This window comes from Lepisosteus oculatus, chromosome 2 (genome assembly GCF_040954835.1).
Source record: "Lepisosteus oculatus isolate fLepOcu1 chromosome 2, fLepOcu1.hap2, whole genome shotgun sequence".
NCBI lineage: Eukaryota > Metazoa > Chordata > Actinopteri > Semionotiformes > Lepisosteidae > Lepisosteus > Lepisosteus oculatus.
In genome coordinates, this window is record NC_090697.1 from 66,347,001 (window position 1) to 66,372,322 (window position 25,322).

At 42.0% G+C, this 25,322-nt stretch overlaps 1 protein-coding gene across 1 annotated transcript; it reads right to left on the reverse strand.

Annotated features, from left to right (window-relative positions):
- Positions 1-1,079: 1,079 nt before the first annotated feature.
- On the reverse strand, positions 1,080-24,550 carry LOC107076885 (butyrophilin subfamily 1 member A1-like). Its single transcript, XM_015343045.2, has 12 exons — positions 24,442-24,550; positions 16,995-17,054; positions 15,374-15,688; positions 14,437-14,718; positions 11,382-11,501; positions 11,209-11,235; positions 10,285-10,311; positions 9,047-9,073; positions 8,150-8,176; positions 7,058-7,084; positions 6,407-6,436; positions 1,080-5,119 (listed from the first exon to the last, which is right to left on the reverse strand). The coding sequence occupies exons 2-12, from the start codon at positions 17,041-17,043 to the stop codon at positions 4,758-4,760; spliced, it is 1,293 nt and encodes a 430-aa protein (XP_015198531.1). The 5' UTR covers positions 17,044-17,054; positions 24,442-24,550; the 3' UTR covers positions 1,080-4,757.
- Between the last annotated feature and the right edge of the window lie 772 nt (positions 24,551-25,322).

The following is a 25,322-nucleotide window of genomic DNA, read 5'->3' on the forward strand; positions in this document are numbered from 1 at the left end:
CCTGAGAGTCAATGGAAAGAAAACTAGAAGTCTATTTACCCTTCCAGTAATCGGGTTTTATACCTGTGCTTTGTACACTGATTTATAGGACTTTCAGTGACTTTTAAATCTAAAATAATGGTGCCAAAGGTGCTTAGCACTCTAAATACCAGGGTCCAACTCTTGTCCTGGAGGAACACTATGTTGGCTGCTTTTCATTGTAGCTTAATGGCTTAAATTATCTTGTTTTTATTTAGGTTTTTAACTTTGTTCTTTGGTCAATCCTGAGTGTCAAGATCTCCTACTTCATGAGCACAGCTCCCAACAACTTCAGCACTCACCATGTTCCCACAGCCTCTTCTCACGGTGCTCAAAGTTCTTTCTCACTGATACTATCTGATCAGTTGGTGGTGAAAAGACACAGGCAGGAAGAACTCTGATCAGATTTGCCCACAGTGGGTATGGGCCTAGCAGTCAGGCCCATTGTGGGAGTGCCACTGTATGGGACACACCCACAACAGCATTTTTCCTTCTGTAAAGGTTCAGTTGGTTAGGTTTCTGCCAGCACACCTGAATGTGGGCAGATCTGAACCTCAGATATTGGTACATCATTGATACTAGTTACAAATCCCACTTGACCTTCTAAGCACTAAAAGCAAATTTATAAATAGGCACCAAATAGAAATGTGAAAACAACTGATCTGTGATTAAGAACTCAGATGGCACAAAATCCAGAAGCCAGTGTTTCTCTAGGACCAGTGCTAGGGACCACTGGTCTATAGACAGAAAAAAATAAAACGTTCACTGTGGGAGTTTTTGAGACCATGCCATTCCCACCTTGTTCTGTTAATCATAAATTCAACCCCCAGTAGGAGCTGTTTAGAGAGAAATTAGGGAGAAAATGCAGATTAAACAAGATAAGGAGAGATTATAACAAGTTCTAATACACTACAAAAGTATATAAATAGAAAATAAATATATATGTTAAGGACATCATGTAGTTCTACTGAATAAAGGCCAGACGGAACAAACACTAGGCGACACTGGGCATTCTCAGAACCAGGGTTAGGAACCCCTAATATAAGGCCAATGACGACCAATGAAATTTTATTCAGATTTTTATTTTAAATGTTTTTTACAATAATTCCAGCAGAGGTAATACAACCCTTCTTCGCTCTGTCTTGATGCTCTTTATTGAGCTTTTAATAAAAAATAAACATCTGAAGACACACCTGTTCAAATTCTGTTAAACCATTTACTGGAAATATTCAATTTTGTAATACAAAAAACACTCTGAGTACAGAAACCCATCCAAACTAAAAGTACAAAAAAACTAAAGCACTAAAACTACTCTACCACTAAAAGCATTTAAAACTGGAAAACTGTGATATGATGCAAATGATGAATATAAAAATGAGAAATGAAAATGATAAAATTCCTTTTAACAATTTGAACCTCATAGCTGACAGAAAATGTTCTAAATGCTGGTAATATCCACAATTTTATAGGAAAGACTGACATGATTGTAAAAACAAATTTGAGTAGCTGGCTATTGCAAAATTGAACAAAATGATTCATTGTGTAAAACTGAGAAATCTTTTACAATCTGAAAACATAAACAGAAATTCGACCAGAAGGTTTTGAAGCAAAGTGAACTGCACACAGGCCCAGCTATAGCAATAAAAAAACTTCTAACGAAGATCTAGCATATTTCTTTAAAAATATTACTTGTGATCCTTATCGCAAAACCCATTAAAAAAAACTAAATTTGCTATTTTAGCAAATAGTACCTGCAGTAGTCCGAAGAGGAATCAAATTCATGTCACACACTAAAACGGTAATCCATGTCCCCTGGTTTGTCCCCTGTTCATCTTACAAATAGCTTTTTATACTGGCATAGCCAGTAAACGCAGGGATGATCTTTCCCCCTCTTTTTTTACACTTTTTTTACACTTCAAAGGAGTGCAACACAAAGGGTTCAAAAAACTCCTAAAGGCCACTACAACTGCTTCATGTAAAGTCTCTGCTGCAAGTCTATATAGGGTATACTATACAATTACAATAGCTTTTCCCTATATGAACGTGTTCATCAATAAGCAAGCTGATATCTGTACACATATACAGTATTCTGTATATATTGGGTGATATAATGTGTCATTAAATTTGTAGAGATTTACAAGAAGCAACAACAGTGGCACAACACCATACAAAAACAGAGAATGAAATACAAGATTTATCCCTGATGTCCATGCACACAGCTGATATTTTTAGTAGAATGCCATAGCATATAATTTGGAGATAACTTCTCTTAATGTTCACAATAGTTCACATTTTACACATGCTGCTCACAAGTTGGTTTATGTAATTGTGTAATGAAATCCTTGATTGCTTTCTTAAAAGTTTACAGGGAAATGTTAATCATCTAAAAAAGTCGAGAAACAGTATGCTAGAAGAGATATGATTAACCAAACATGCAGCGAAGAGGAAGACTTTGCATCCAGAAACTTGGCAACATGCCTGCTGTCCTGCATCTGAACACAGCATATTGCCAGTTTTAGCATGGTACCTGCTATAGCATGTGACCTACAAGCCAATCACTCAGTCTTTAAGAGACCAGGATAAAGCTCATTACACACTGCCTGGGGAGATCACTGCATCTCAGGGAAAGAAACGGACCCACAGCACCCAGCACACAGTTCAAATACAGGTGGAGGAAAATGTTCAGCTAGTGTACTCACTTGCACATTGTTCTCAATGGGAATTACAGATATTTTCACTAAAAAAAAAAGAAGAGGGCCATTATACTTCATCACTTGACTGTGCCTAGAGCTGTAGACAGAGTTGTCATCTCTTCAATACTAATGCTCAAATTACACTGAAATTTGGGACCATAGTTCTTAATGCAACAAAGGGAGTGTTAACAAAAGTGACCTTTTACATGAATATATCAGATCTTATCATTGAGGTCACATGAGGTCATGATTTATGTGTTGGTCCTGTGCAGTAGTCAGGAAAGTATGTAAACCTTTCTGCAACCTACTGCAGGCATCAATTCTTAACACAATATGATATAGTTGTTTGCATCTGCATTTCTTAAGACTGCACTTCCCCAGGGCCATTGTACAGAACTCTAAGGGATCAATCAGACTGGATTCCAGGACAAAACAAAAAGTTGCACAGGAAATCTGGGGGGTGTGCTCACTGTCCTGGCATCAGTTACAAAGAACAGAGGCTCCTTATCAGGGCTCCCCTAACAAAACTACACACATGCACACGCGTGTGAACAAAAACATTTGTACACTTCACATCAAGAGTCCCTAGTTTATACATGCATGCATTGACTACTTCAATGCATGTTGGTTTTATTTGCTCCTCACCAGCAGCCTGTGCTTGATTTGCTTTTGCAGTTAAAGAGCAAAACCAAAAAGAAGCTACTGTGGCCCAGTGTGTTGCCCCCTGCTTTGTGCTGATAGGCGGACTGCAGTACCTTTCCTCAAATATAACTTCGGTCTTCACTTGCAGCTTCAGGGTGTTTCACTTCCTGATTCCTTTCGGTTATTTTATATTCCAGCTCTCTGCTGTTGGTTTTCCTTCCATATTACAGATCATGGTTGAGTTTAATACACAAATCCTTCCTTAAAGCTGGACTTCACCCGGGTTATTGTCCTCTTTCAGCAGCTGTCTAATGGACAGACGCATGCATTACACCCTTCTCAATATCTCTATGACCCCGATTCTCAGCACAGCTGCTGCATTTCAAAAGAAAAGAATGTAAAGCCCAAAGGCAGCAGTGACCATGACAAGACTACAAGGCAGCTTGCATGGCTGCTCCTACCATCTCCACAGAGATATGGGAGACGGAAAGTTGACGTGCTCTTCCTGAGCAGTCAGCAGGTGGCACTTTCCTAAGAGGAGGTCCAGGCTTGGGAATCCAGAAATAACTGGAACAGCAAATCAGGAAGAGATCACAGAGACCAGGCTCTCCCTGTAATAAGAGAATGAGCTGGAGCAGGAATGGACCAGTGGCCCAGTGTTCTAGGGCCACTGACTTTTTTAGAACTGCAGAGGCTCCTAAAGGTCAAGCAAGGGATTACACCTTATTAAACACACTGTAAATGCTGCTTTCTGGTTTTGTCTCCCCCCCCCCCCCCAACACGGTTTGTAATGCACTTTTGTAATCATTTCCTACTCAACAGTAACCCATGTGCTTGAATGTGAACATTTGACATTGCTTGGAGTTGTGCAAACGCTTTTCTGCGACTGTGTATCTGGGATGATGTGCTCAATGTGATGGCAATGGTGAAAGCAGGGAGATTTTTCTATAGATTTAGACTATGCATCTTCAAATCCTCCCATGGCTTGGACGCCATGTCTTGGAACTAAGATTCCCTTTTGGCTTGTAATAGTCAGCAGTGTTTCGGCCACAGCTGCAGAAACTGTTTTATGTGCCCACTGACCCCACCTGTGTTGTAGCCTGTGAGGCATCTTTTCTCTCAGTTGACTTTGAAACCTGAGAGTTGGGTTTGTTATTGGGAGAATTTGATTCTAAAGTATCTGACGGACAAACTTGGTGGGTCACATCAAACTATCTTGTAAAACCATGATAATGACAGTGTCTGATGCAATGGGGATATTTTCTCACGTGGTCATTCCAGGCAGTGTGTAAACTTTGCAAGCAGAAATAATTTCTCCTTGAATTTGGCAGAGGAGCACCAAAGCCCTGAAGCTGCCCCAGAAAAGCGGCATCCAATTCAAGTGCTCCATCAACCCAAAGAGCACTATTGGTAGAAAGGCTGAACAGGGCCTTCAAACTTGGCATCGAAGGTGTACAGACGGTGCTTCCTCTCCGCGTCGTAGAAGGTCAGTTGGCCCTCCTTGTAGTCAAGCAGGCAGCCCAGCTTCTTCGGTGGCTCAGCGGGGGTAATGGGGAAAGGTGTTGGCAGCATGGCACAGTACCCACTGGTCTCACCACAAGACAGCGCCCAGACACTGTCGTTCGTGTTGGTGTCCTTGTTGACTGCGACATCCTTCTTCTTCACGCCCACCTTCCACTCCTTCCTGTCCCCAACGTCCACTTCCCAGTAACGGTTCCCATCTGAAAACTCGGGGCCCACCGAGTTCTTCGTCAGCGAGACATTGGCTGGGGAAAAAAACAGATGGGGGTTGGGGGGGGGTGGGGATAGGACGCTGAATTTTGTTATGGCTAGGAACTACACACAATTCTTGATCGGATATGCGGGTGCTTGTTGTCATACCTGCTCTTGTCAGAGAACTAGAAATCACACCAGAATTATCACCAATAAGATGAATCCAGTTGATTCATGAGTTACCATAACAACATGCTACGGTAGAACATCAGTTCCACCTGCTGGTCTTTAAGCACCTGGCTGTGACCTGCCTCTGCATTCTCTAGTATTCATCATGTACTTACCTTCCGTATTTACACTGTTTGTTTCTATGTTTCTCTGGCTTTGAATTTATCTTAAGGGAAAAGAATTTAAAGATTTTTATCTCATTCTAATTTGAATAATCTGTTCCAAGATTTGCTCCTTTATTTTGTTTGTAAATCAGAAGCAATTATTTACTAAACAAATCACCCTTTTAAAAGCTGAATTTGATTTAGGAATCTGCTTAGAAAGACGTTGGGACATTTAAGTTTATAACTGAGTGCTTACGTTCCTGTTCTGCCCAAAGAATCATGCATAAAGATATTCCCATTCTGTGGCTAGTTGGTGTCAGAGAACACTACCCCAGTTGTGACCCTATAACAAGGTGACTGCTCAAAGGGTGTGGAAGAGGTTATTGTTGCCATCTTTCCCAGGGGAAGATGGGATTCTCTGTGAACAAGCAACAATCTGTTTATTACCCTGAGAAAACTGATATTTTAGCCTTCAGGAAATAGTGTGGCCATACTTCTTTTAAAAATGTGAACAGCCTTTTCCTATTCTCCCTCAATTTGTGTCATAAAGGTGAAACTCACTGAAACCATGTGTTACTCAGAGGTGGAAGATCACTGCTTTTACCCCAAGACCCTACTACATTATTCATTCCAAACTACACTATTCATTAAAAGAAAATGTACTGGGTACATGTACACAGTGGGCAAGTGGCTGTTGTTCCATCTTTAATTGCTAGCAAAAGCAGATCTTAAAAACACAGCCAATATAACTTGGGGGACATGATTGATTTTGTTAGTTTTTAACTGGAGTGATTCAATTGAATTCTTCACCAGAGAGCTTACACTCTTGGTGTAAAAACCCACACTAATCAACATGCCTATCAAGTCAGTTTCAGATCTTTCAGGAACATTTCCTTTGGAACACAGGCTCATAGCAAATACATCCATTCCTTTTAAAGAATCTAGAGAGGAGAAGAGATCTGTCTGGGACTAAGGAGTGTATTTGGAAGTGAATCATGGCCAGCTTACCAGCTTTTTTGGTCTGAATGCGCTTCCACTCTGTATAAAAGAAAGAGGGAAAAACGTTAAAACTGTATCTGAAGTTGGTGACCAAAAAAATGCAATCTTATGAGTGCATCATCCTAAATTTTCCATTAGAAAATTAAAACCATAATAATGTAATTAATTATGCATGGTAAAAAATACTGATATTCATATTTGGGGATTTTAATGGAAATTCAAACAGATACTACCATCCATATTGCTGAATACAAAATAGTGTTTTTAGTAATACCATGCCATGCGTTTTAAGTGCTATTGGAATAAAGATACTGCAATAAATACCGATTTTAATAGCCAAATTATTGAAAAATGGGTTTGATCACAAGGATTTTATAAGCCCTCAGAGCAGAAAGTGCATTTCTTATTGTAAGTCACGTGGGCTTCATCTATTTCTCATGGTTTTTCCATCTGCTAGCCAACTTCCAGGACAATCCTAACCCTTCTAAACACATCAGTTTTTCTCACATAAAGATCAGGAAAAAGCAAAACAACATTTTGTCTTAAAGCGTTCAGTTCACTGCTGAAAACAAATACACCATGTTGACAACACAGGCGTGTTGCTGGCTGTTGGCAGGAGCACAATACCAGCAGACCTCAAAGCTTTGACTTGCAAATTACCTGAATCGTTGACGAGTCGAGCATCAGCTGCAAAATAAATACGTGACCATGAGTGATTCACTTTATCATACTTAAAAATACCTCCATACACGAGACTGAACTCCCTCACCCTGTCCACATATGACAATCCCCTGACAACAGGAATTATTCTTAATGCTTTATTTTGAATTCTTTGTTAGGTTGTAATATAATTTTTAACAGAACACAGCTTAGAATATTATCACAATGTCATAATTACAAATTGGATTAGAATTCCACATCTTTTGCAATACACCTGAGAATCACATTTGCTTTTCTATCGCTTCACACACAGGAGGGGACAAACTTCATCCTCCCCACCTGGGTGACAGAGGGCTGTCATTCTGTCCCACCAGCCCCACTGCGCAGTACGTCAGGTGGAGGAGTGAGAGGTCACTTCCCCAATTCAGGTCAACTTGAGGGAGGACAGATTGTTCGTGCCCAGAGAGGAATTTAGTCCAGAATCTGGGATTAACATCCCTACTCTTTCAAACACTGCCCCAGATTCTTTAGTGACCATGTTGTTGAGACTTTTCCATATTCCAAATCAAACAGTTGGGATGGCACTAGAGCAATTTGATGAACGTCAGATTTCTATAACCTGTCATGTCTTGTATGATTTGCACTGATGACACACAATAGCAACATGTCTGTACAGGCACACATGTTATTCTCCTTAACAGCTTTGAGACAGACTCAGTGTCGGGCTCTGAGAGAGAGCTTCAACAGAACAGCTGCTGGTGCTTTAACGAAAGTCTGTAGTCTAAAATCCTAAAATTCAGCTACAGCAGGAGCCTTATTTTCAGTCCTATGCATACAGCATGCAAGTAAATATGGAGGTCATCTATTCCAAAATCCTCCATATCCAAGACACAAACTGCATGGACTTCCTGATGGCTGCTTCTTAAATACGTTCCAAGAAAGGATAACCGTGCCAATGGCTCCAAAGATACAGAAGGGTTTGCTATCTGCAACTAACCTCAAGGTTTCAACAGGAAAATGCAAGACTTAAACTTAGTATTATACTGAAAGAAAGACCTTAAAGCACTCAGTAAGGTATTTGCATGTACTTACAAAGCTCCTTCTTCAGCTTCTCATAGTCTGAAAAGAAATAAAAAACATGTAACACAAAAGATATCCCTCGTTAGCCCTCAGCTATTAAAAAGGCTGTATATAGTCATATGACAACTGCCGAAACAGTCACTCTTTGTACATGACACAGCAGTTTAAAATAATGTTATCTATACAATGGTGTTCTTCCATGCTATTCAATTAATGTTTCATTCGTCTTTTTGAACTGCTAAACTAGTAAAAACTTTCTCTCTGTATCTGGGTTGGGATCAGTCAAACTCAACTTGTGAAGCATTTGTATTCAGAATCTTCAAAGGGAAAAAGTCAACCCAGTGGACTTCATCAGAATAAACAGTGAATCGTGAACCTGAATCATTTCTTTACACAAAGGGGTGTGGCACTGGGGGACAGGCTACCCAGTCACACTGTTTAAAGTCGCCAGTCTGGTTCACTTCCAGAAATGGCCGGATGAGACTCCTGGATCAGTTAGAAACTAACTACCAAAAGTTAGTTTGCAGCAGCCAATGAAGGTGCTCCTTGCTGGTGCTTGGTATTGTGATGTGTTATGTGTTGCGTCTTGTGAAGGACATGTCCTCTGTCACCTTATGGTGGGGCAGCTCGAGGGAAGCACAGTGTTTTGAAGTTGGGCTCAGAATTTCATTATTCCCTCCATCCACTTTGCAAACCAGATAAGTGCATGAAGGGAATGTGCTTTCTGCCAGGTGCCTTCTCAATAAAAATCGGTTATACGAAGAATTAAAGCCTCTACGTTTAAGTGGATAACACAGTCTCCTCACTTTTGAGACGAAGTCTTAAAATAACTGCAGATTCAAGATCGAGTGGATATTTTATAAAACAACAAACGTGGAATCCAAATATCTAGAAAAGGGTCGCACATACTTTCCTTGACATCCTTCTTGTCCGTCTCTGTGAAATGAAAGCAAAAGAAACAAAGACAAGAGCGATGAGTGAATCATGTTGGGTGCTGCTGAAGTTCATCTCTGTTTTGCAAGCAAGCAGGTTTGTGATCGAGTCATGGCCAAAAGTGCTGAGGAAGTGGTTTCTGCCCACAGAATTCACAGGAACACAGACCGGATGACGAATTTCAAATGAAATAAAAGTGCCAAGAGCAAGCTTGGTAATTTATTTTGACACATGCAATTGAATTATTCGCCCTTGTCTTGCTCAGACTGGGCAACACTGAAGCCCGGGTCAGACCCTGCCCGTTAAGGAAACTCAGACCTAACCAGGAGAACAAAAGAGTGCAATTAGAAGGAGCCTAAATGTGCCTGCCCTCTTCTGTGCCAACATGAGGTCCCTTAGAAATACAAACAGTGACCTAGACTTCAGCTTGTAGGCTACAGTCGTCTCCATTGCATACTGTCCTGTGTCTGTCCTCCTGTTACATCCCTTCACTCCGCATGGAAGAACAAGACTCCAGCCAATACCAGGTCTCATCGCTTCCTCAAAGGCTGCCATTTCGGACTGGATCTGCTGTTCAGGTGCCTGCTGTACACTTCACAGCTCTTTTGAGGTAGTGCGGTGGTCAGCCCAGCCTCCGGTTCTGGGTTTCTGCCTGGCCATGGGTGCCCAACTGCCTGGAGTCTGCACAATCTCCCGGTTCTTCCCACTTCCCAGAAACGTGCATCCAGGTCTAACTGGCTATTCTACACTGTCCCTTTTACAATGGCCCTGTGAGGGGAGTGGGCAACCCTGTGCTCCCTAGACCCCACCTTGCAACCTGTGCCTCCAGAACTGGCTTCAGGTTACTGGGACACTTGTCAGGAGGTGGCTGATTAAGAAAAACACAATGGATGGATTTTCTACCATTGCTTCCACTATATTAGCTCCTGCACTATGCAATTCATTACATTGATGCAGCTGCCAGAGTCTGTATCACTTTACACAGAATGGTCTGTGTTTTGAGAAGCGAAACCCTTCGATGTCACCATGGATATACGTCCTGCCAAACTGCAGCTGCTAAAAACTGCTCCGTTACTGAGTGTTACCATGCTATATAGCAGGATTCATGACAATGACTTGCTAAACAGCAAACCATCCTGAGCTAACAACAAAATACAGCTCCTGATGAGCTGTAAAATAATTTCTCATTAATAGAATAATAATGAACATATTACCTGAGTGCTCAAGAAGAGGCTGTCGTTCTGGAAGAAAAAAGGGATATGTTTAGTGCACTGGAGCTTTCACTTTCTTTCAGTTTTGTAAACAACTCAATTGCTTCACTGTAGCTTATTTTCACTTTATAAGTCAACACTACAGTATATAATATAACAATAATATAACAATAACCATGTTATATTATGTCTAATACAAGCAGGCTTAGGTAGAAGCTGCATTTATTTGGTGTGGAAAATGTGGAGGAAGTGCACAGATGTTATTCAACATGTCCAAAGACGGTTGATCTCTGAGGATAACAGTTCTGGACACTGCCCCGAAAAAAAAACTCTTTCAAGAATATATTTGACCTAATCTGGCACTTAAAAGACTAAAAAGATTTGAATACATTTGGTAGGTATCGAACATTTTAAAGGAAGAAATTAGAAACAATTATGATAGTTTTAAGAGGCACAAACACCAGTTACATCTGTCATGTCACCTGGATTCCTGAGGTGAATTCAGCCACAATTATGAATTTCCTATGCTACCTTAAATCTCAAGGGTGAATGAGGTGGCAAAGGCCATTTTTTAGGGTCTCACATTCTGTGTTCATATATTATGAAGCTGTAAAGGAATCTGTGGATTTCATATAGGTAATTTAAAATCTCCAACAGTTTCTGTGCTAAAAACAAGTAAAAATTATTATTTAGAAACGTATTGGTTCAATGAAGGGTTTAACTCAACAACTGAGGAGGAATCAGAATTAATTCAAAACAAGATACTGTATTCCCTAAGAAACCGGGCTATCCTGACCAGGTTTTACTGGACAGTTGTAATACTGTTGTGGACTATGTTCTATTTCATGTAGCTTTCTGAACATGTGTAGAAGAGAAAAGTTGAAAAGTCACAAATCTGTAGTAGTTATACAAGTATGATGCATTTACCAGCTTCTTTGGCCTGTCTTTCTTTCTCTGAAAAGATAAAGAGAACAAAAACACAGCGTTACAACGTGTAGCAAGGAGGAAAGACTTGATAGACAATGATTAGATGATATTCTAACTATGATGATGAAGAGAAACGCCAAGTCGTGGCTGATGAAGAAGAGGGGGAATCTCACCTTTAATTGCATCTCTCTTCTTCTTGAAAAAGAAGAAGGCCACCGCAGCAGCAATCACAATGAGGAAGAAAACCACCCAAAATGCAATGAGCCAGGGAGAGACATCTGGAGGAAACTCGCCTAGTGAACAAAGGATGATTTGACTCTGTTATTACAGCTACTGATTCTGTATTGCCTACTCAACTCAAGGGCAGCATCTTTTGCTTGCAAATTACAACATAAACTGGCAATATAGTAATGTACAACACTGTGCTTTGATTGTCTGAGGATCATTAATATGAACTCCAATACCTGTAGCAAGTGGATAAAAACACCTGGTATTACTTGGCTTAATGGGATTGTACTGTAACTGGGCTGCGTGTACCAGCTATCTATCTTCAGTTTTACTATAATTGAAATACATAATAATAATAATAATAATAATAATAATAATAATAATAATAATTGCTTACACTTATATAGCGCTTTTCTGGACACTCCAGTCAAAGCACTTTACAGGTAATGGGGACTCCCCTAAACCACCACCAATGTGCAGCCCCACCTGGATGATGCGACGGCAGCCATAGTGCGCCAGAACGCTCACCACACACCAGCTATCAGTGGGGAGGAGAGCAGAGTAATGAAGCCAATTCATAGATGGGGATTATTAGGAGGCCATGATTGGTAAGGGCCATTGGGAAATTTGGCCAGGACGCCGGGATTATACCCCTACTCTTTTTGAGAAACATCCTGGGATTTTTAATAAACACAGAGAGTCAGGACCTCGGTTTTACGTCTCATCCGAAGGATGGCGCTTGTTTACAGTATAGTGTCTCCATCATTATACTAGGGCATTAGGACCCACATGGACCGCAGGATGAGCGCCCCCTGCTGGCCCCACTAACACCTCTTCCAGCAGCAGCATAAGGGTCTTGAACTGGCCTGTAGCTGGTTTCTAGGTAATGAGTATTTGTTTTTCATTCAACCACACATGGAATGAATCCCTTTAAATCAGTGGCATTATGTCAGAAGTGTTTTTTCAATTCATCATGTGTTTAGTTCTTCCTAATCATTTCTCTTTCTATTGTATTTTATTGGGAAGCTTTCAGGGCAGAAGAGGCCCAGAGCTTTGGTCATGAAATTAGCCCTATTTTTTCGAAGAAAAAGTGTCCTATTCCAGACAAACAAACTGTGAGCTAGAGCAGGGTGTAACTGTTTTGTTTCCAGTGTCCACTAATCAACTTTCATAGGCTCCTTCTCTTATTTTCTTCACTTTTTTATGGCTTTGGAATAAAAGGACTCCTGAAAAAAGCTGGCTTCTCTGTATTTCAGATGTGATCGCTCCTGTAGAGCCATGCAAGATGCACACTGCCAGACACTAATGTGTTGTTTGTGCCTGCTTCACTCTGAGCCTGTTGTTTTTCAGCTGTTGTACAGTAGTTGTTGCAGTTATACAGTGAAGTTGTATTGCTATAGCTAGCTGATGGTTCTGATATGGCATGCACAGAAATGGAATGAGATAAATATTAATCATACAAAATGCATTAAAGCAAAACATAAGAAAAAAAGTTACCAAATCTCATTTTCGGAACTGTGAAATGTATATTCATGCACAAGGAGGCACAGATTCCTACTCCTCTTTTTCCAGTTGATAAAAATCTACTTTAATCTTCAAGGAGAACAGTTCCACCTAGTGGTGAGTTATGCTGATCGCACTTCAAAGAAGTAGGAATGAATACACTTTTAAAAAAAGTTATTCGTAGAAACCAGCCTCTCTGCAGGTTCAGTTGAGGTTCTCTCTTGGCTGTGTTTATCATGACTTCAATCGTAGCCAAGTTTCACTGCAGGACTGAGATCTAGTGGCAGTTGCGATTGATTCCACATAATATATGTTGTTTGTATGTAATGTACTGTACATAATCTTTGACACAGAAACAGGATTTAGGACATGTGCTAAACGTCTTTGTGTTTTGTGGAATTAGAGATAGGCCCGAGGTGTTATGTGGGCTGGCTTTCATTATAACTTTATTAAAAGTGTACGTCTCAGTAAAGAAATAGTGCTCCATTGGGATGCATACCTCAGCTTCACAGGAAGAGCTCTAGGAGGCCTGCACTTTTGGAGGTGTTTCTTGAAGGATGAGGGAACATAAATAGGATGGTGGAAGATCTAAGAGGGGCCACGTTGGAACGAAAGGGTTAACAAACTTATTAATGCGACTCAAAGAGGAACCGAGAGCAGAGAGCAGCACGTGGCAGGAAGACGAAAGCTGAGGGTGAGGAACTGATCTAAGCTTCAAGAATGCTGGCTAACTGGGTTTTTCAGAGAACGTTTGATCAGAGGCTGAATTAATCGTGCAGGGGAGCTGGGCCTGCAAAAGATAATATTATCAACTGTGAGAAAGGAAATCAAAAAGCTGCACAACCCAAGAACTGAGGTTCAGGCGATGAGGTGAATCATCCAGGGTGACAAGGATACCCGAGGACTAATGAAAAGTCTGAGGCATGAACTGTAAATGTAGATGAGCTGGGAATCTCTCCCCTCTAGTGAGTTAATGAACACAAACATATCATCTGAGGTGGGGAACTGCGTCACCAGAAGTTAACATAGTATGAAAAAGTCTGCAAGGATCTGTGATACAGCTGCAGCTTGATCTCTATTGGCATGACAAAGCACACTGGGAGGCATGGGAAAGCACATAGCTGGGGCACTAGTGAAATGCTCTCAATGACTAAATATTGGAACATGATGGATAGGCGTCAATGCTGAATGCTCAATATTAACTTGCCATTTCTGGTCAAGTAGTCAAACTGGGTGAAGAAGAGCCCATATCCAGTGATAACCTAGCAGCGCAATCCACAGAAAGTCAATAATGCATCCCACTTAACCCCCTGTAACCTTTTGTCCTGGAGATCTCCCAGAGACTGCTGGTATAAAACTGGGCTGGCAGTTGGAGCTCTGAGGGTTACTGGTGCTGTGAATCTTGGTGCATATCTCACAAAGCTTGGCAAGTGTAAAACCACTCTAAAAGGCCTCTCTCACGAGGTGAACCTCTGCAGATGGGATACACGGGCTCACCAGAGATCTTGAGGGTCTCTTGGGTATCGGTGCCAAGTGTTGGGTTGTTCATTCTGCAGCTGACTTTCAGGCCCTCCTCAGCGGTCAGGGTGACCTTGCTCTGGACCTGGAGCATGCCTCGTGGGCCCGTCTCCTGCTGGAACTCGGGTTGCAGGGTCTGGCCGTTACTGGCCGTCCAGCTGATGGCAGGGCTTGGGTACCAGCCCTCGGAATTGCAGGACAGAGTCAGCGAGCGGGGCGAGGAAATCTTCTTCATGACAAACACAGGTCGAGATCCCAAATCTAGAAGGGAGAAGAAAAGAGGCTCATGAGTGGCTCAAGCGATAAACATGTTTTCAAAGCACCGATGAGATCTGTGAGGCCAAGATGTCATGACCTGGGATCATGTCAATCGCTGACTGTGACTGTGACCTGCGCAGCAATTGTCAGTGCCACAGGGGACAGGGGCAAACATTATTCAGCCTTAACTTGAGAAAAATACAGTTCCCCTGACTTGTAGTAACAGTGTGAGATATGCCTGTCCTCCAACTGGTGCCCACTGCCCTGCCAGGCACAGGAGCTGGCAGCCAATCTAAATGTGAATGGCTTTGGCAAGTGGGCGTACCAGGGCTTTATTCTCCCCGTTCAGTACAGCAGTTGCAGCAGCGAGCCAAATCCCAGAGCAACTCTTACTGCCAAACTGGGGAGAGACGTCAGGAGAAGGGGGGGGGGGGATCAGAAGTAAGATGATAGAGAAGAGAGCGAAGAAGAGAGGAAGGATGAGAGGTTGGCAGGGCAGAAAACAAAGATGAAGACATGGATAGGGGAGAAGCAGGAGCTGGGGGTGAAGACTAAGACAAGGAAGCGTGCAGCTGTGCCGGAAATGGGCACGGCTCACTACAGAACTGCGCGGAGGACCACGGGACAGAATCGGCATTGCGGACACAAGGGAACTCACGTCCGAGCTTGAGCTCCATGTTCTTCCTGGCAGACTCGAACTGGCAGGTGTACGTCCCTTTGTCGCTAATGGTGGCATTAGAAAGAATCAGGGAAATGTCTCCCGAGGCTAGCTTCGTGCTGTCAACACTAGCACGGCCCTCATACCCGCTCTGTGCTGTGCCCGTGCTGCCCACTTTGGTGTATATAAGCTGCCCATCTTTTAGCCAGCTCACAGTGGAGGTCTCCGCGCTCTTTCCTCCCAGTATCTGGCATCCCAAAGTCACCTTTCCCAACAGAGTTCCCCGGACCTCGGATTCTGTCTGCAGCGTGATGTCTGTTGGGAAGAGGAAGAGCAAATGTCAAGCCGGACAGAAATCAAGAGAACATCCATACAAGAGTACATCCAGGGGAGGGCACCCCTGGGCCTGGAGCACCAGGTTACTGCAGGCACCTTTCAGGCAGCACCCGAAGAAGGCTTGGAAGGCACAGCTGATTGGACTTCTTACCCACTTAATTGACTCAATCAAGTCAATAAGGTTCAGAGTTTCCTACAGCTGATATATACCATCACAAACTGCCATTACCTTAATTAGTAAGTGATATGACTTGTGGTTTTGAAGTACTGGTAAACATCATATTTGGAAATGGCTGGAGGTTAGGTACTATATAGAAAACATGTAAAAAGACTGTGCAACCTGTTATGCCTGCAACATGTGTTAGAGAAGTTCATGACTGCGGAGACTCAGGGCTTCCTGGAGTCAACCAAGGGCAATACTGCATGGAGGGGGAATGATGGGGAGACACACTTGAGCAAAGCAACATGTACCTTAAGCCTAGAGGAGTCACCCACAATCCAGCTCTCCACTTGCAGATGCACAGAGATGGCGGGAGCACTCTTAAGACCATCAGCAGTGGGGTGAATCCCATTACACACCATTTGCTTTTGATGGGACATATCTGCTCTCACTGTGCGATATGAGGGTGTAGTGGTGCGGGAGTATTTCTCATGGTTTGGACTATGTTTTCAAGGACTCTTCAAGAATCCCTCTTGGGAATTACTGTTAAATAGGCTAACAGGATGGAAAGGCAAGGTGCAGAGAAATACAATATATACTAAATGGTTAAGACCACTGGATATATATTACAGTGGGAATAAACTGAGCTTTCAGAGTGTGGAGACTGTATCTCTTAATACATTTTTTTGTAAAATAAAAAAGAAGCTTTCATGTACACTATGAATTTAGCCAGTTATGTCCAATTCTGTACCATAACGTGTAACTCAAACCACATGCAAGCCTGACTCCAGAGACCCAGCATTGCATCAAGGCCTCTGACAGGCAGTGTCTTCCTTATCTGTCAACGACGAACATGTGTTGAGACCTTACACTGGAACCATGTGTGTGAACTCCTACTGTAACTGCAGAGCAATACTACGGTACAAAAAGATTTTTTTAAATGTGTTTCATCAACCCCATCTTTGGAATCTCCCAGTTCACAAGCGAGAATTGATATGTCAATAATGTTACCAATACTGTACTGTTTTTAAAAAATTGAACCCGTGCCATACAATAATGAACTTTGGTTGTGCTTCACGACTTAAGTCATTACTACATCTACAAAAATTACAGCAATCCAGTTACCTTGTCCGGAAGCACATATTATTAGGAGAGTGATAAGCCAGATAGTCATCTTTGCGATTCCTGTGGGACAAGAAACAATATTCTTAATGCTAAGTCTTTTATTGCTCTCAGGATTATCTTTAAGGCATTTGAAGTCCTGGAGCAGGTAAAACAAACACAGAAGAACAACTACAAACAAAAAAGCTCTATATTTACATAGTAAGTTATATGCAAAACTTAGGGCAAAATAACATTTGTTAAAAAAAATATATATATAGGTATTCCTTCCAAACAAGAAGTGTATTTAAGAATAATAAAATAACAATTACAGCAACAGTTCAAAATATTATCGGAAATACTTTTCAATGTCTGTAATACAAAAAAAAAACTATTAAACGAAAATTATACCATCCACTTTCTGACCTCTTTATCCCCTAAAAGGTTGCAGGGAGCCAGAGCCTATCCCAGCAAGCAACAGGCACATGGCAGGACACACTCTGGACAGGACACCTGGCCATCACAGGGCACACATTCATACCAGGAACAGTTTTCCCACAAACCAGCAGGTCTTTACACTGTGTGAGGAAACCCACACAAACAAGGGGAGGACATACAAACCTCACACACAAAGCACCAGGGCCCCAGCACTGCAAGACACCAATTCTAACCACAGCGCAACCTGCAACCCCTCAATACCATCACTTTTTTGCTAAATGCATTGTTGTAAATATTGAGGAAAACCAGAAATATCCACAATACAATTTAGTAAATGTGCTGTATAAACAGGTCTGAAGAGTTCTCTACAAGTCAACTACTGCATGCTTGAAATTAGTGTAAAAATAACACCAGCAAATACTGTATGTACAGTACATTTGCATCCAACAGTACTATTTTCCATATACAGTAAACACACACTACTAAATAATGGAACTGTGTAAACTGTCCCCTTATTTATACATTTAACAAATTTAATCAGTTTTTAGGTAGACCAAATTAAGAATTAAACATTTCAGTGTTCAGCTCCTCAAACATACATTAATTTTTCATTTCCTGATATAAAATACAGAACATATTATACTATCGTCAAAGGAAAATTAGTTTGTATTTTTAATGTATGTTATACATACTGACCACCAGATTTGTTAGTACTCCTGATGAAACAAAAAAAAACATTACAAGACAGACTGAGTTATCAATTAGATAGCCTTGCTTGAAGAAATTCTAAAAACTTTATAATATTATAAACTTAATCGTTTTGCACAAAGCAAACCATTGCTGTCATAATTCAAGTCCAGTGAACACAATGATCACATTTATTCTCATCCCTGTAGTAAGCATTTGGTAAATCCTCCTCTGGCAGGGATTACACTAACAAGACTGTAGTCTGCAGTGTGCTAAGGGGATCTGGTCTCATGAAAGGGGATTTCTGATGATGACTCTCCCAGGTTAAATTACTCAAAGTCCTTCAGACTCTTTGTTTTTTTGTTTATGAACTGACTTCTTGAACCAGAAACCAGAAAAATTCATTTGGATTGAGGTCTAGGGATTGAGATGGCCAGCCAGGAACATTTATTGTCAGTGCAGTTAAAACCATTTCTTTATCTATTTGGTTCACTGGACATGCCAGTTTGAAGCTTCACCAGGAGAGGGAATGAGGTGTTTGGCCAAAATATCCTTATATGCGTTAGAGTTCATGATAACCCCCTATCCAAACAGTGGCTCCAGGATTCGCACATACAATATCAAACAATCCCAAAACATACCTGATTCCCTACCGTGCCCCAAAGTGTTCACTTAACATGAGCTTCACCTTTTTTTACACCAAACATGACATTGATGAGCATGTCCAAAAATGTCAACTCTCAACTCATGGGCAAGACTACAGATAGAATATAACTATATCTGGACTGCATTTAACATTGAGAAAAATATCCTACTCTGAATTCTCAAATTCACTCACGCTTTTAGCTAAGGCAAAATGTATTTTCCCAGATATTTACATGAAATGGGATTACTTAAACTATTTCTATTGCACAAAATTATCTTATGACACTTTTTCTGTTAGGAAGTATTAGTTTTTTTACCATTTGTACAAATGTTATCTGGCTAAATTGAGTATTCAACACACTATTTGATCAGTTCGCCCAGCAAGACTGAAGTTTGACTGTAACTAACATTGTTGTTTGCGCCATTTGTGTCACAAATCTCTCACTGTCAAAATAAACACTATTGTCTTGTAAGTGTACAACTTACACTGATTGCTGACTACATGCACAGTTTACAATAGCAATGTTTAGCGTGACCGAGTCTCAGAGTACAATTGAGCTTGGTTATGTATAGGTCCTTGAGTTCTGTATTGATGCTTGCTTGAAGCATTGAAAGTGTGTATTTAACAGGAGACTGATACTCTGAAACAAAATCATTAATTTGAGAAACGAGATGGATGTGAAGACTTATTGTTTGTTAGTGTAAATCATGTTCGTATTAGTTGCTAAACGTAAAACACTGAAGACTCAGCAGAATTGTCTGGCTGGTCCTCTCTTTGTGACTGGTGGTAACTCAAAGGACATTGCAAGTCCAACCGGCGAGCTTCTCATCAGGAAAATGTGCTTCACTGAGGTGCACTGACATGGGTTGGCAACAAGGAGGCACTTGACTGGATCGCTACTCACTTTTCTCCCATCCACTTCCTAACTGCTTTATATAGGGTCACAGGGGAGCTGGAGCCTATCCCAGCAAACAACAGGCGCAAGGCAGGATACACCCTGGATGGGACGCCAGTCCACAAACACAGATGAGCACATACTCACTTTTAATTTGATCACTTTATCAGTTTATTGACTGTATACAATTTCTTATATTAGGAATTTGTCTTTTTGCATACCCCAACTTGCTCTCCACGAGACACAGACAGGGAAAGAAGCTTGGGGTCAGAGGGCAGGGTCAGCCATTTATATGGCACCCCTGGAGCAGTTGGGGTTATGGGCCTTGTTCAGGGGCCCAACAGAGTAGGATTCCTCTGCCGGTCACAGGATATGAACCAGTAACCTTCCAGCCACAGGCACACCATACCGACCAATTCTCACACCAGGACCAATTCTTCCAGAAGCCAATTAACCAAAAAAGCATGTCTTTAGATAATGGGAGGAAACTGGAGCACCCGGAGTAAACTCATCTCACCCATGTGAACACAGGGAGAACATACAAACTCCAGACAGGCATGGGAACTGAACCCAGGGCCCCAGGATTACAAGACAGTAATGCCAACCACTGTGCCACCATGCCACCCTCCAGTAATACACTACCACTTAAAAGAAATCTCCTTGCAATAGCTTGCAATTGTAATGGAGTACTTTGTAAAACTATGTCTCTCCATCAAGACAAGTGCTTCACCGCGGCTGCACACTGACTTATATGTGTTAAAGTCCACTGTCCCCGACGCTGCATGTACCACCAAATTTTGCAAAACTTTTTGATTTTCTTATTTAAAAGGGAACTGCAACCCCAATTTCTCAGACCGGTTATGAAATCATGGTAAAAAAATAAATTCAAGTTATAGGAAAATTCTACAAATTTTGAATTAAGCTCGCAAACCAAGCGAGAGTACTGCAAGTCGCCATGTTGTTGCAAACCTCTGGTCTCAAAGAGAGAGTTCGATAGAGTTCGTACGAGTTGCGAAGCCGCCCTTCCTGCTCACTAGTCATCATAATGACTCATGTAATGTGATGGACGAGTGAATAAGTACAGGTTGTGCAGCAGACATTTCACTGCAGAAATGTTCCAACGTGGTCTGCATGCAGAGCTAACAAGTATGCAGTATTTGTAGGCAAAACCGTTTGGAAGTGGAAATCAATATGTCACGATGGTAATCCCTCCTCTTAAGGGCGCTCTGGCTCTTTCACATTTCGCTGATTCCCTGCACCTGCCCTCAATCCTGCCCCTCCTTATTTCAGCCGGGTTCTCTCGCTACTCCCAGCTCTGCATTGGAAGACGGACGCCTGGAGGCCCGTCTACCACCGTCCCCCCACAGAACCTCCACGGCTTGAGGGCGCAGGCCTCCTATCGGCGTCCTGACCCTGCTGAGCCCAGGGCTCAGAGCGCCTGGCCTCGTCATCCTGTTTTTATTGCCCTGTCCCTGTACCGGATCCCATTCCGGTTTTTAACTTGATCTTGTTTTCGTCACGGATGGATTAGGACCTTGGACTTTGCCCTGGATTTCCCCCTGGACTCCCTTGGGCTCGTTTGCCATGTCCACGCCCCCCCCCGAGCACCAGTTCGCCGTTGTCACGCCCCACCCTGTTAGTCAACCTGCTCTGATCCTCGTCGTCTCCTCCACGTTGTCCTACTCCACTCACTTCCGGATTATACCGTCTGTACAGGGTCCAGAACTACGCATCGAGACACGATATTTCTATTGGATTGAAAGAGATGTTTTTACAAGCCCGCTCGTTTACAACATCGCAGGGCCGCTTCACATCACCAGATGATTTGTTGCCTTGTTGCCTGAATTGCAGAACATGTCACTGCGAATCCCTGGAAATGTCATCTATTGTGGGATGTAAATTGGAGGTTTTTACTAGTTACTGTGTACAGTTGACTTTTATCGTGGTTTGAAATGCACTCGTCACTGCTGATTCTTTCTAACCTGAAATGTCATAAAAGGGAGTGGCAGTACTGTCACCCGGCCAACATCAATGCCAGTGTGCTGGCAATGCCCTACCTGTTCTCTCCTGGTTACTCACACTGCTGTGGGGCTATGAGACTGCTGTGTTTTCTCTCATGTTGAGGTTTCCTCATTCCATATAAAAACAGGTCGAGCAGGTAGCACAGCCTTGATGTTTTACATGTGCTAACTACAGCGCCTGTTACCTAAATCAAGACGCTCCAACCCGCCCCCAAAACTTAATGCAGAGAGCGGGCAGAAAGGAAGCCATAACCAGGAAGTGTCTCCACGCAGCCTTTGACCTGTTGTGTGCAGACTGCTGACTGCATGGTGTCGAAGTCAACACCATTATTTTATTTCGCACCACAATATTGCATTACCACATTACAACAAGAGGAAAAATAATGCAGCCCACGTTTTCAGCCCTCAAGGCAGTGCAGCGCTGGCACTTCAGTGCAGAGTATCGTGAATCTGCAACACCCTCCACGACTTCAAGCACATTCCAAGACAGACAAACGTACACTATTTCCACACTATTTAACACAGAGCTCCACAAGCTTAAACACACTGGTGATTAGGGATACAAAAAACCCTCCAGAAAGCATAATTTCAATTAATTATTTCCAGTTAGCCTCAACATTTTTAAAAGGTTGGCACTTACGGTAGACAAGACACATCTGTTATATTGCACTAAAAAAAATCTACTGGATTGCTAGGGATCTCTCCACTATGGAAGCCCATTTCCGCTAGGGAGTAAAAAAAAAACGTGCTATGGTACTGTATCTCAGAATTGCGACTTAGTAACTCAGAATTCCAACTTTTTAATCTCATATTTGCGACTTCGAAATAGCCCACATTTCATTGTCTATCCTTTTGTTATTGTAACGGATTCGGGTTCTAGGGCTTGTGCCCTCGCCGCTCCCACCCTAGTTCGTGCCTCACTGCATTGGCTCGAACCCAGGTCTTGCCAGTCGAGCTAAAGAACACTTTCTTTAGCCCCAGCGGCCAGCATCCCTGTTATGAGCAGGGGAGGGCAGTGCCGGCACCACACTGCAACCTATATGTCGGCCGTTCCGTTACACTATATTCATGAATCGTACAGGATCATAGGATCTATAGGCCTGAAGACTTGTCTTGTACAGTGCCCTGATAAAAATCAAATTAATTACACTAATTATTATGAAATCCCATTTCCGCCAGTGAGGCTTCCATAGTACCCGGATGGAATAGAGAACGGTGGGCTTTTTAAAAAAGTTTTTATTTGAACACCAGAATATGAAATAAGATACAGAATTAGACACTTCACATCCAGAGGAATTCACAATTATAAAAGCTGAAACTTATACTTTTTACATATTTCCATTGTATGTCCTTTTTTACTTAAAAAAAGAAGATCTTCTTTAGTACAGCTGGCAAGACCTGGGTTCGAGCCAATGCAGTGAGGCACGAACTAGGGCGGGAGCGGCGAGGGCACAAGCCCTAGAACCCGAATCCGTTACAATACCAAAAGGACAGACAATGAAATATGGGCTATTTCGAAGTCGCAATTGCGACTTTTATTCTAGCATTTGCGACTTCGAAATAGCCCATATTTCATTTCATATATAAAGTCGAAATTCCGAGTTTTGAAGTCGCAATTCTGAGATACCATAGCGCGTTTTTTTTTTATTCCCTGGCGGAAACGGGCTTCTATACACCTCTGTATACAAAAGGGCAAACAATTCCTCTCCTTACTGCTGCAACTCGCCTTCTGTCTGCTCACTCTCTCTCATCCTCACTCCGATATTACTATACTAGGAAGGTATACCTGTTGTCGTCTGAATTAAATTGGCAAACTTTTTTTAGATTTTTTCCTCCTTCTCCGATTCTCTACATATAGTTCTGTAATAGCCATTTTAAGTAGCTCTATCGTTTGCCCCCCGAGAAGGGCTTTAAGAAGGAGAACACTCGTTAAATGAAAATACGACACCGCGCCCTACTTTATGGTTTTTTACACACAGGTTTGCGGAGGTTGGCAGACTCCCCATCTCACCGCTCAGCTCCCCCCTCTGCGCTTTCTTTCGGGAACCCCACCTTGAGCCCCTTCTTCACCGGGACCGCTCCTCATGAAGTACACCCCTGGGCTCGTGAAGATAGGGGGTTCCCCCCGGTTGACGCCTGTTTCGTCAGCCAGGCGAGTTACACCACATAAGCAAGAATCCAGCCAATTCGTCGTTGCAGCAAATAAGACAACTACCTAAACTACTTACTGTACGTAAAATGATCACCCGCACAGCATCTGTCATACTTGTTACATGTACAGTACTTAAAAATGTTGCAGTAGCTCTCTACGCTGCAAATGTCTTGCGAGGTCAGGTAACAGAACCCGTTTAGTCTTCTGAAAATCTTTGCTACTTCAGCGTGAACTGCAGCATTTTGTGGTTGTCGATTTCAGCAGGTCAATTCATAATCTAAAGATCAAACCTCCACGTCTTTTGTACCCCAAATTTACTGTAATTCTTAAAAGGACGCACCCACTAAATAACTTTTGCTTTCGTTTGATGTCAAGGGGAATAACATGATAAATACTGTAGGAAAAAAATAAAATGATTACATATATGTGCATATTTTAATCCAACAAATAAAAACTATACAAACGTTAATTTGCGTTAAGTATCTAAATCATAAAAAAACATTGTTTGACGATATCAAAAGTGAAAGTACTGTAGTTTTACCCAAAATAAGCTTTTTGTTTAAATTTAGACGGTGGAAAGGTCTTATCTAAATAGCAACCAATGTACGTTTTTAATACAAATGACAATTTACCTGAAACACGGTTTCAGTGTGGAAAAAAGTCAAACCCCGGCGAGGAGCCCTTACGCCCTGTAGCAGCACCGCTCCGCAGGAGGCACGCCAGAAGTATGGGGAGTATAGAGTCAGCAGAAGACAACAAATTTCGGGTTTAGACACCGACCAATCACACAGCTCCTCCGCCAGCGTCAGATAGTTCGGTTACACCGCCTCGGCTCCGCACTAACTAGCACATACAGGTACATGCTTGTCTCCCTGTTCGTAATTACAATGGAACGATTTTCCTAGGAAACTCAATGTTGCATTAAAGGGATAAACAAGTTCATTGGAACTGAGGGCCGGCGCGGAGCAAGAGGGCGATATACAGTGTGTATATATATATTAAAAACACGCTTTGTGTGTCGCTGTACAGACAGCTAGCATTCTGTTATTAACTCAATAACATTTTAACACAGCGTTCATCCTCGAGTCATAGGGTTACCAAATTGGGTGTAGCGTCCTGTGGGCTGCGTTTGTGTTAGTTACGCATATTGCAACGATATATGTTTTCCCTTTGCGCATGCGGTGGTGTATTAAGAGAGGCAGGAGACTGGAACTGCAGCTCACTAGTTCTCTTGCCCTTCTCTGGTACACGGACGTGCTGGTCTCTTTGGGAGGAGAGGCAAGTAATAATAATAATAATAATAATAATAATAATAATAATAATAATAATAATAAATAAACTTTATTTTATATAGCGGCTTTAAAGGTGGCTTCTCAAAGCGCTTTACAGAATGACAACAACAATAAATAAAAAAGAATACACAAGATAAAACACAATTACAATACACAGAGGACACTGTGGTTGGTGGTACTACAGTAAGTATAGTAGGAGCAGAGGGGTAAATAATGGAACC

Bases quoted from the DNA above. Each gene is read 5' to 3' on its own strand.
- LOC107076885 (XM_015343045.2), bottom strand. From the start codon at position 17,043: ATGACTATCTGGCTTATCACTCTCCTAATAATATGTGCTTCCGGACAA. The intron at 9,074-10,284 runs GTAATATGTTCA...TTCATTTCACAG, and splicing joins GCCTCTTCTTGAGCACTCAG to AGACGGACAAGAAGGATGTC. The intron at 7,085-8,149 runs GTAAGTACATGC...TTTATTTTGCAG, and splicing joins GAAGCTGAAGAAGGAGCTTT to CTGATGCTCGACTCGTCAAC.